The 10,970-nt window shown below is 48.2% G+C and overlaps 1 protein-coding gene across 1 annotated transcript in view; it reads right to left on the reverse strand.

Annotated features, from left to right (window-relative positions):
* LOC115652244 (phosphatidylinositol 3,4,5-trisphosphate 3-phosphatase TPTE2-like) overlaps positions 1–8,722 on the reverse strand; it is a 47,228-nt gene extending 38,506 nt beyond the window's left edge. The window contains exons 1-2 of the mRNA XM_030564041.1: positions 8,394–8,722; positions 4,949–5,023 (exon numbers count right to left, since the gene is read on the reverse strand). Coding sequence (XP_030419901.1) covers positions 4,949–5,001 — 53 coding nt within the window. The 5' untranslated portion in view covers positions 5,002–5,023; positions 8,394–8,722. The remainder of the gene's footprint in view (positions 1–4,948; positions 5,024–8,393) is intronic.
* Between the last annotated feature and the right edge of the window lie 2,248 nt (positions 8,723–10,970).

Below are 10,970 nucleotides of genomic sequence, written 5' to 3' on the forward strand. Positions count from 1 at the left end.
TGGAAAGGATGGGTGGGAGAGCCCTGCAAGGGGTATAGGGCTGGGATGGGACAGGGAGGTATGCAGTGATGTGGTGCGATGCAATGACAGGGGTGGGGGGTGCAGTCCCATTCCCAGCATTTGGAGATGGGTATATACATACCTCCAACTCCTGGGGGCCTGCAATCAGGGCTGGCGCTTGCATTTAGGCAGCCTAGGCAATCACCTAGGGCACCAGGATTATTGGTGGGTGGCATTTTGCTGGAGGGGGCGGCAGGCGGCTCCGGTGGACCTGCCGCAGTCGTGGCTGCAGAGGGTCCGCGGCTCCGGTGGAGCTGCCATAGTTGTGCCTGCAGACCATTGGTTGCTTGCACGGCTCCGGTGGACCTCCCGCAGGCACAACTGCAGCAGCTCACTGGAGCCGCGGGGGCAGCGTGCAGGGCAGCAAAATGGCCGTGCGCTTAGGGCGCTCAAACCCCTAGTGCCGGTCCTGCCTGCAATGGGGCAACAGCCCATGGTTCTCAGCAGGATATGTGCCACAGCTCGAGCCCAGCCACAAGAGGAGAGAGGGCCAGGCAGCAGTGGGAGAGGTGCATGCCAGACAACCTCTCCACAGCTGCCTGCTTAGTGCTCGCAGTGCCAGTTGCTCCCCTGGCCTGACCTTAGCCAATGAGAGCTGCACCCATGGGCAGTGCAGCATGCAGACCTCCCCACTGGTAGCCCCTAAGGCTAGGAGCCAGACATGCCAGCTGCTTCTGGACTCAGGAGCCGCACAGCACTAGTATGGAGTCTGCCAGCCCCGCTGCGGTGCCGCAAACCAGACATTCAACAGCCCAGTCAGCAGTGCTGACAAGAGCTGTCAGGATTCCTTTTCAACCAAAGTATCTGGTTTGACCAGGACATCAAGTCACCCTACTTAAGCATATGCATAGCCCAAGATGCACAAAGGCACTTAGGTGCCTAAGCCCCAGACATAGGCACTAAACTCAAGTTTTGGATCCACCAAACTCCTGCTGAACCCTGTAGATCCATAAACTTGCACAGCACCTAGTTTTGCAGTAAAAATCCCTCAGTAACCCATGTTTCTACCTCTGAGCATGTGCCCAGCTGCTCACTCTAGGCATCCAGATGCCCATCTCCTGCCTAAACCACAGAGCAACTCTCAAACCAACCCAGGAGAATACAGGCATTCACCTGCCTAACTCCTGTGCGGAGCCCAATCTGGTAGGTGTGCTCAGGAACTTGCCTAGACTGGCATGTTTTCCCTGTGATCACCATCTTCACAACATTTCACCAAAGTGAGAAGGAGGCTACATGTGGTCTCTGCCAAAAGCTATTAACACAGGTTGTCATGGTATTGTGGGATGTATGGACAGACGCTATTTCAAGAGTTATGTAAAATAACATGTTCCAGAGCTGATGAAGGTGAAACTAGTCACCTTGGGCAGGGTGGTTCTCAGAGCTAACTCAGTCAAGAGTGAGAACAAATGACATCTTTCCATCCAGCCCAGCCAAGGGTTTAGAGTCTAGATGAGGTGTGGGCTTAGGCCTCTCTTGGGCTCCTTTGTGCTTTATAAAGACCTTGAAAGAGGGAACCATCAGGATGAACTGAAGGCAATAATCAGGGTGTTTTGTTAAATAAGAGTCGAACTGCATAAATAGATAGATACCATCCTGTACCCTTTTCTCCATTACAAAGACAACATTCTGCCAACGTGAGCATCTCATGAACAGAGTGACCAGATAGCAAGTGTGAAAAATTAGGACACTTTCAGTGTGGGGAAGGAATATAGTTGCTTATATCAGTATGTCTGGTCATCCTACACATGAAAGATGGAATCTAGCTCTCTCGACTGGAGGAGTGCAGTATGGATTGACACTGGGTAAGAAATACCTTATTAGACTGGAAAGGAAGGGACCTGTGAATAAGTATAGGCTCTAGAGTGCATTTTATGTTTGTCTTATCTAATCATATGTTTCCAGTCCTTACACTTGCTTCTATTTCAATCTTTATCTTAAGCTTTTCCAGAAACTTCTATTTAGTTTTACTATAAACACAATCAAGTGCTGCATGCTAAGGACATCATTCAACTGAGGTGATGCTAGTGAATGAGGGGCACTGCTTCCACAGAGGTAGCCAATCTGTGTTCATTGCAAGGGTCCAGAAGTTGAGGGACTGGGCACTCAAGTGGGATGTACAGACAGGTTGGAGGGATCTGTGCCTAGAGCCAAAGCAGAACACTGCTGATTAACTATTGCCATAGAGTCTCTCTGCTAGGCCCCAAAGGACTCACTGAGGGAGCTAAGTGCTGGGACATGCAAGTTGCTAGCTTGCAGACGGAAAGAGCAAGCCCTGCAGAGCCCAGAGTGGGGCACTGGTGTTGCTGGCAGCTAGTAGTGTTGAGCAAGTTTCCCCCTGAGGGCACAGCCAAGACTCCTCTGCAGTAAGCAGGAGGTAGCACTTCATCCTGAACCCCATGGGTAGCCCCAAAAGGGTCAAAGTGCTCTAACCACTGAGCTATGGGATATTCTGATGTGGGAGCCCCACATCTCTCCTGTTGAAGCTCTTCAATAATGGATAAATAATAAAGTGACTGAGCAGAGGGCCTGGACCCAGGGTCTCCCACGTCCCAGGCAGCTGCCCCAACCACTGGATTGGGGAGTCACTGCCACATCCTCTTGCCCAGCAACTATTTCTACACACTGTAACCCCTTCAACAGGAGAGAGGCTGAGGGATCCTCACAGCAGAATATCCCACACATTAGTGGTTAGAGCACAGTCCTGAGAGGTGGGAGACCCCCATTCAAGTCCTCTTCCCCCTCTGGCAGAGAGGCTGGACTGAACCTGGGTCTCCCACATCCCAGATGGGTGCCCTAAGCACTGGGCTAAAAGTTATAATGTGGACAGTGGCAGCTGCACCACTTCCTCCCTGCTCCAAATCCACTGTTCTGTGTGCAGCCAGGCAAGAACCCAACTCATTCCCACAAGAAATGCCCTCCAGGGAGTTGGTTCCTGTTCATTGATCCCTAAGCAGAGATAGGCCTCTATCTCAAGAGAGGCAGGGCTTAACACACCCCTCAGCCACATTTCCCCATTGGCTAGCTTAGGCGGCTCCCTGCCTAGCAGGCTAGCTGTTGTGGATCATGTTCTAAGACTATATACACCACATTGTACAGGGCAGGGGTGGGCAAACTACAGCCCGCGAGCCACATCTGGCCCACGGGATTGCCCCTCCATGGCGCCACGGGCCCGCACCACTCTCAGAAGCGGCCTGGGGGGGCACACAGAGGGCTCCATGTGCATTGCCCTTTCCTCCAGGCACTGCCCCCCACAGCTCCCATTGGCCGAGAATGGGGAACCTTGGCCAATGGGAGCTTCGGGGGAGGTACCTGGAAGCACAGCAAGGACAGCACACACAGAGCCCTCCACCCCTCCTCCCCCAGAGCCTGCAGCACTTCCTGGAGCAGTGTAGGGCCAGGGACAGGGCAGGCATGCAGGGAACCTGCCACGGCCACGGTGTGTGCCACTGCCACCTCGGATCCACTTTAGGTAAGCGGCACCAGGCCAGAGCTCAAACCTCTCCCGCCCCCCAACTCCCTTCCCTAAGCCCCCTGCCTGCACCTCACACCCCTCCTGCACCCCAATGCCCTGCCCTGAGCCCCATCCTACAGTCTGCACCCCTCCTGTACCTCAACCCCCTTCCCTGAGCCCCCTCATACACCCTGCACCCTTGCTTTGAGCCTCTTCCTACACACTGCACCACCCCCCTACACCCTGAACTCCCTCCTGCACCCCAATCCCCTGCCCCAGCCCTGCATACAATTTCCCCACTCAGATGTGGCCCTTGGCCCAAAAAGTTTGCCCGCCCCTGGTATAGGTAACCTAGGTGCCTAACTCAGCTTTGTGGATTGCAGTGCTGTTCTTGTCCTTTTCTAGGCACCTAAAAGTTGCAACAGTCAAGTCTCTTTGTGGATCCCATCCAAGTTTAATGCTTTGCTAAAGTCAGGGCTATAGTGCCACAGATACGCACAAGAGCATGTAATCTTGCCATGTCTTCACAAGTGTAGCAGAAGCAACCTTTTCATTGGTTCCACAATGGGCCTTGTTCTAGCATAGAGCAATTTTAAAAAGTGCAAGTAGAACTGGCTGCTTCTGAAAAGCTGCCTTTCCAGTTTTGTTTGAACTCCATCAGGGATAGGAACATCTTTGGGAATGGAAGGGTAAGGAGCAAGACCATCTCCAACGTACTGAAGCATGGAAATTCAGAGTTAAGCTTGCTGCCCATCCTAATTTACTAGGCAGTAAATTAGAAATTCCAGATCAACTGCTATCATAGCTTTAGTAAATGGCATCAGTGTTACTGGATAAGAGTTTAGTCTTTTCATGTACAATAGACTTAATTCCCCTCAAAGGAAGATGTAGTTAATTTCTCTGTAATTTTTTAGTTCAGTAGTCTGACAAATGCAAGAAAGCCATCAAGATGGAATAAGATCACCATGCCTGCCACAGACTAGATATACTATATCCTTCCCAACAGAATCTCTTAGTATACCTATATGAAGACCCTTCAGTTCTGATTCTTAAATGTTCCTTTATGTACTTATATACCACTTATAATATAGTCCTGCCATGAATACAGGGGATTGGACTAGATGACCTCTCGAAGTCCCTTCCAGTTCCGATTCTACATGTTATATAAAATTGGTAATTTTAAGTATGTTCTCCCTAAACTTGCCACTCTACTCATGAAACACACGCTTTGTATAGTAAAATTATATACTGTACATATAATGGCAGCAGCCTCCCTTTAAGTGCAGAGATTTCAACTAAAAACTCATTTCCACCTGGAAGTGCTTACATACTATATTGATGAGCATTAAGGAAATCCTAAAATGGACAGACAAGAGGTTATACACTGTACTTAAGTTCTGTAATTACTACTGGCTAGGTTTCTGGTGGACTACTCACCCATCAGCTTCTGGCAGCTCTGACCCTTGTTCATATCTCACAGTTGTTGTCATTTTGCTCTTAAAGAGAATGCATCTAGAAAAAGGAAACAGGTTATTCCTTCAAAACATTTTACATTACTGTATTACTTCAAATGTCTTAGATATGCACTAGCATCCATTATAGGAGTTTCACAGACAAGTTTAATTAATCTAAACATTCAGAAAAATCTTCTACTTCATTCCTGAATTTATATAGATTTATATCCCTAAGTCAGAAAGCACTAAGCACCTGCCTAACTTTAAGTATGAGTACTTCTACTGATGGGCTTAGAGAGTTAACCACATGCACAAGTACCTTGCAGAACTGGGGTCTAGTACAGCAGAACAAGGGTCAGCAACCTCTGGCATGCGGCTCGAGCCAGTTTGTTTACCTGCTGCATCCACAGGTAAGACCGATCACGGCTCCAGGCCAATGGGAGCAGCGGCGTGGGCCGAGGGATGTGCTGGCCCCATTGGCCTGGGGCAGCGAACTGTGGCCAGTGGGAGTCGCAATCGGCCAAACCTACGGACATGGCAGGTAAACAAACTGGCCTAGCCCACTAGGGAATGGAAGTTTTTCTAACTCTGAAGTGTTTGTAATTTAACATTATGGTTCTTTGAAAAGTTCAAAAGTGAACATTGACTTTGAAACTTTACTATGCAGAAGAAAAATGAAACAAGCACAGGAACAATTTCCTTGCCTTGTCACCTAAAAAAAGCTTCCTTTTAGTAGTTTACATTTAACACAGTACTGTAATGTATTTGCTTTTTTGGTTGTCTCTGTGCTGCCTGATTGTGTACTGTACTTTGGGTTCCAAATGAGATGTGGTTGACCAGTCAGTTCATAACTCTGATGTTTGTAACCAAGGTTCTGCTGTATACTAAAGTTAAGTAATTTTTAGAGCATTCCATCAGGCTTGTATCTATCCCAAATGGCAGATGTTTTATCTATCTTCTCCTTTAAACCATATAGTGCGTGGAAAAAAAACAGTACAGACTTAAGTGTTTCTCATCTAAAAGTGACCCAGAAATCGTAAAAAGTAAGTTCAAATACATTCCAGAAGCACCCAATTTATATTAGAATTTCTGGTTTACTCCTTAAATCCATCATGGACTACCCAAGTACAACTTAAACACGGTCTCTAGTTTTCTTATCATTAATGATGTTAATATCCATGAAGTGTGTAGCTTCTTCAGGGATGTTTAAAGCAATATTAAATTGAGCATTTGTATTTCAAGAGAATAGAGGTGTAGTTTCAAACTGGACCACTGAGGACTTCTGCCCATATCCATAAAGGGACTTAACCATTCTGATGCTGAGTATCATGGCCCCTAGCTTTTAGGTGCCGGGACAGATGACACCAATCACAGGAACAACACTGATCCACAAAGCCTGAGTTAGGCACTTAGTTTCCTATACAGTGAATGGGGGGAGAAAGGTGGCAGAGACTGATCCACAAAGCTAGGTGGGGAGCCACCTAAACTAGCCAATGCAAGACACCAATGAGAGGAGCATGTGTTAAGCCACACCCCTCTCAGAGAGACAGGCACCAGGGGAAGAGACACATGCAGAGCCTGAAACAGCAACAGCAGGACTCCTCCCTTATAACCTTGAGCCTAGTGCATAGGGGGACTCACCCACCATATGGGAGACCCCCCTGGTTAAGTCCCCTCTCCTCCTGAGGGGGAAGGGATTAGACCAGGCACCTGCCACCTCTCAGGTGACTGCCCAAACTTCTGGGACACAGACACTCATTTTCACTGGCCTAATGAAATATTGTTCAGTTACTTAATTACAGTGGAACAGCTTCAGCAGGAGAGCTAGTGAGGGCCTCATATCAGAATCTCCCATAGCCTGGGTGAGTACCCTATGCACTAGGCCAAAAGTTAAAAAGGAAGGTCCTTCTCCTCCTCTTTCCTCCCACCAACAGCTGTTTTGTGTGAACTTCCTTGAGGGGGCTGATCTGGTAACTGACCTCTGAGCACACCTACTAGATCAGGCCCTATACATGACTTAGAGGGCTGTACACCTACCTTCCCCAGTTCGCAAATCGCTCAAGGATTCAGGCTGGACATCCAGATGCCTATCATTAGGCAGCAGCAGGCATGCTCAGGCAGGAGACAGGTGCCTAAAGCAAGACTGCAGTATACCTAGCCAGAGGTAAAAATATAAGCACCTACACAAGCAGCTGAGTGGGAGTTTTGTGGATCACAGTGGGGCCTAAAAATGGGCTAGGCTCCTAAGCACCTTCCCGGATTGCACCCTTTTGTCACTGACTTCAGACCACACAGCACACTTTTGGCAAATGAGAACAGATGGGGACAGGCAACCTAGCCTTGATAGAAAAAGGGGTGAGATCCAGGAGTTAATGAGGGCATAGGAACATATGAAGATTAGTAGCTACTTCAGCACACCTGGGGCACTTTCTCCCCCCCACCTTCATTGGGCAGACAGAGAAGCTCAATGCAAAAGGGGTGCAGAGCAAATCCAGGTTGGTGAGATCTCCGTATAGAAAAGAGTCCATTTTAGGAAGTTTAAGCAGCACCAGGCAACACTGCTAGGATGATTTTAGTCTGCTTGAACTACAGCTCTGTTTAGCTTCTTAAGCAAGTATGTGTGTCCTCTCAACCCTCCCTTCCACTGACTGCAATGCAATATAGTCTCTTTCCTAGACTGTAATGGAAGATCATGACATTTGGGTAGGCTAACAATGCTGTGTCTTTTACCTGACATTAGCAAGGGAGATGCAGTGTCAACATGAGAGATCCTAGCTGGCTCTTCCCTCATGCAAACAGCATTCTGATTTGGTTGTCAGCCAGTGAGTCTGCCACATCAGCCATTTATTGAAGTGAGCTTTGTGTTACTTCACAGAACTGGCCCAACCAGGAGCCTAACGCTTGGGTAATGCATCAGCAGAAGCGCGGGGCAGTTAGGTAGGCACCCTGGAGGCTGCTTAGGTGTTACTTCTCCGTTCCTCCCACAGGAACAAGAGGGGAGATGTCAACGGAGATTTTAAATGATCAGTATATTCCCCGGATTCCGACTATACCAGGGGCCTACTCCATCCCGAGCAGGACCGAAAGGAGCCCCGAGGCTGCCCTGCACAGTTCCCGACCAGCCTGCAGCCCCAGAGCAGCTGTTTGTGTTTGTTACGCCACAGCTGTTTGCCTGGGACACTAGACAAGCCAAGAGAGCGGAGATTGGAGGAAGTGATGCGCGTTTTGCCACACACACAGATCCCGCGGCAGGCACATCTGCAGCAGCTGCAGAGCTCTAATTCCCGCAGTGGCAGATTGAGTCAGGAACAACCCACGAGACAATCGCTTTGATTTTCTCCATCAGGCGGCGTCTCCCCTCCCCCCAAGCCCGCTGGGTGCCAGATGTAGGGGGCTCGAAGCCCCTCTCTCGCACATCTCCCCCTTACCTAAGCTCTGCACGCGGGGCTCTGCGCTGCTGGCTCCCGGGGTGACTCAGGCGAGGAACCCGACCCCCCCACTTCCCCGCAGCCAGAGAGCTGGGAAGTCTCGTGACCGGCTCAAAGTTTAGCTCAGGCACAAGCTCCTCTCCGCGCTCTGCAGACTCAGCAGGGAGGGTTTGTTTTTAAACGTCCTACGCTTTATGTTAAATAAAAAAAGTCCCTCGCTACAGTAGTTCCCGTTCCAGCTCCCTTCGGTGCAGCTCAGCAGCAGCTGTATCCCGCTCCCGGCTTTATTGCATTACGGCGGGGAGCAGGCGGCGCTGATTGAGCCTTGTGCTGCTGGGGGGAAGCCGCCCACTCCAGCTCCACACCTGTTTCCCATCAGCGCTGATCACGCCCTGCCTGCTGCGGCTCAGCAAACTGCTGGCGGGTTTCAAGCCCAGGCAGGAGCTGAGCGGCCACTCGGGCAGTACTGAAGTCTCCTGTGAAGGGACTACCATGGCCACGTGGCAACAGGCAGGTCCCTCACCACTAATAGCAGAATAAGGAGTGGTTCGTGCATGGCATTTGTCATGCCTGGGTCTCAGAGTGCTTAATACAGTGCCAATGCCTGCGGAGTGTCCCTTCCCATCTTAATGTTGTCACTGTTTATTTATAACAACAATTCCAGGCTCTGGCAGGCCCCTGCTCCTACAAACATTCATGAAACCTTATTTACACAAGTAGCCCTCTGAACTCTTTTCAATGTAAAGGCTCTTTTTGAAGGATTATAGCCACCTGGATAAAACTGTGTACAGTATATGCATAAACGTTAGCCGGTGAGGGCATATGTTATGGGCTAGCAATGGTAAGGGCCAGGAAATGCCAAGCCTGCAATAGGATGACCAGACAGCAAATGTGAAAAATCAGGAAAGGGGGCGAGGGATAATAGGAGTCTATATAAGAAAAAGACTCAGAAATTGGGACAGCTGGTCACCCTAGCACTATTGCTTAAGGACCTGTTCCAGCTCCTGCTGACCTTAATGAGAGTGAACATGTCAGGAAAACTAGGCACATAGCTGCCTGCAGGATCTTGTCCTAAGTCTGTAATGATTGCAATAAATGCACACCTATCACATTCAGGTTGGGGCCTTCTTCTAAACTATTGGCTTATTATAGGATTAGTTAATTAATATGGCACAGCACTTTGAAAATGTACAGTGCTCTATAAGGCCTCAGTCCTGTAATGTGATGTACGCAGGCAGACCCCTCCACCTGCATGAAGTCCTACTGAAGTCAGTGCGGCTTGTGGGCAGACAGGGGTCCACCCACATGCAGAACATTGCAAAATAGGGATCCACGTGCCAAGGATCTAGCTTCTTTTATGGTTCCTGTCACCTTGCCATCTAAGATGATTTTGGATCACTTTGGATGCATTATTACAAGTTATCATCTAAGCCCTTCGTTGCTAATACATGTCAGTAAAAATGCTGTAATCTTCTCTCTAATTTGTTTCTGTAAATCTATGCACTGTATAAATCTGCTCTTTGGCCATCCCAGGGCACTTTATGTCCAGTTTGTGGTGTTTTTCTATATAGGCCTCGATCCTGCAAAGCCTTGTGTAGATACTTAGGGGTGGGCTACACTGAAAACTTACATTGACACAGCTACATGACGGGTGTGAAAAATCTACACCCCGAGAGATGTAGCTATGCCGACCTATCCCCTGGTGAGCTAAGAGGTGAAAACATTATCTAAAAGTGCTAGGTGACCTTACCGTCTCTTGATGAGGAGGATGATGGAGGAACCCCACCTGTTGCTGTAGCAAGTGTCTACACTGAAGTGCTACAGTGTGCTGCTATCATGTCTTAAGCGTAGCTATACCCTTAACTTTCTGTACTGTGAGTGTGAGTCATCCCATTGAAGCCAATGGGATGATTCTTAGTGTGTACATGGGACTGACTGCTCACAATATATAACACGTAGTGTGTAAAGTTAAGCACACGCGTACATCTTTGCGGGCCTTGGGCTTTGATTGTAAACTCTGAGAGGCAATGTGTTTTGGGTTATTTTGTGCCTTCAACAGTACCAAGCACTATGTCACCATTTAAGATTAAGATTAATTAACAATATTCTAATTTGAGTAGTTCAATATTTACCTCCTAGTCAAGAAAAACAGCTACTCTTTTGATGATATAAGGCCTTATCTACATGGGAAAGCTTTACCAGTTATACTGGTAAAAACTCCCATGTGGACACTCTTGCCCCAGTATAGGAGTGCCTTTTTTCAGTTTATCTTAAATCCCTTCCCAAGTAACATAAAATAAACCCCCCAAAAGGGCAATCTTATACCGGAATAGGAGTGGTCACAGGGGTCTTATACAAGTATAACTATGTTGGTTTAAATTCACATCTTAGATTATACTGGAAAACATATTTGTGTAGACAAAGCCTTAGCATTTTTAGTCAGATGGGCTTGGGTGATTAGCTTTGTTAATTTGTCACTGCTTATTTTAGTTGGTACCTTTCATTGAAAGAACACCGTTGATTATATTTTTGTAGATTTTTTTTCACAGACTATAAGGGTGTCTGGCTCAGATCCCC

Source organism: Gopherus evgoodei, chromosome 1 (genome assembly GCF_007399415.2).
Source record: "Gopherus evgoodei ecotype Sinaloan lineage chromosome 1, rGopEvg1_v1.p, whole genome shotgun sequence".
NCBI classification, from domain to species: Eukaryota; Metazoa; Chordata; order Testudines; family Testudinidae; genus Gopherus; species Gopherus evgoodei.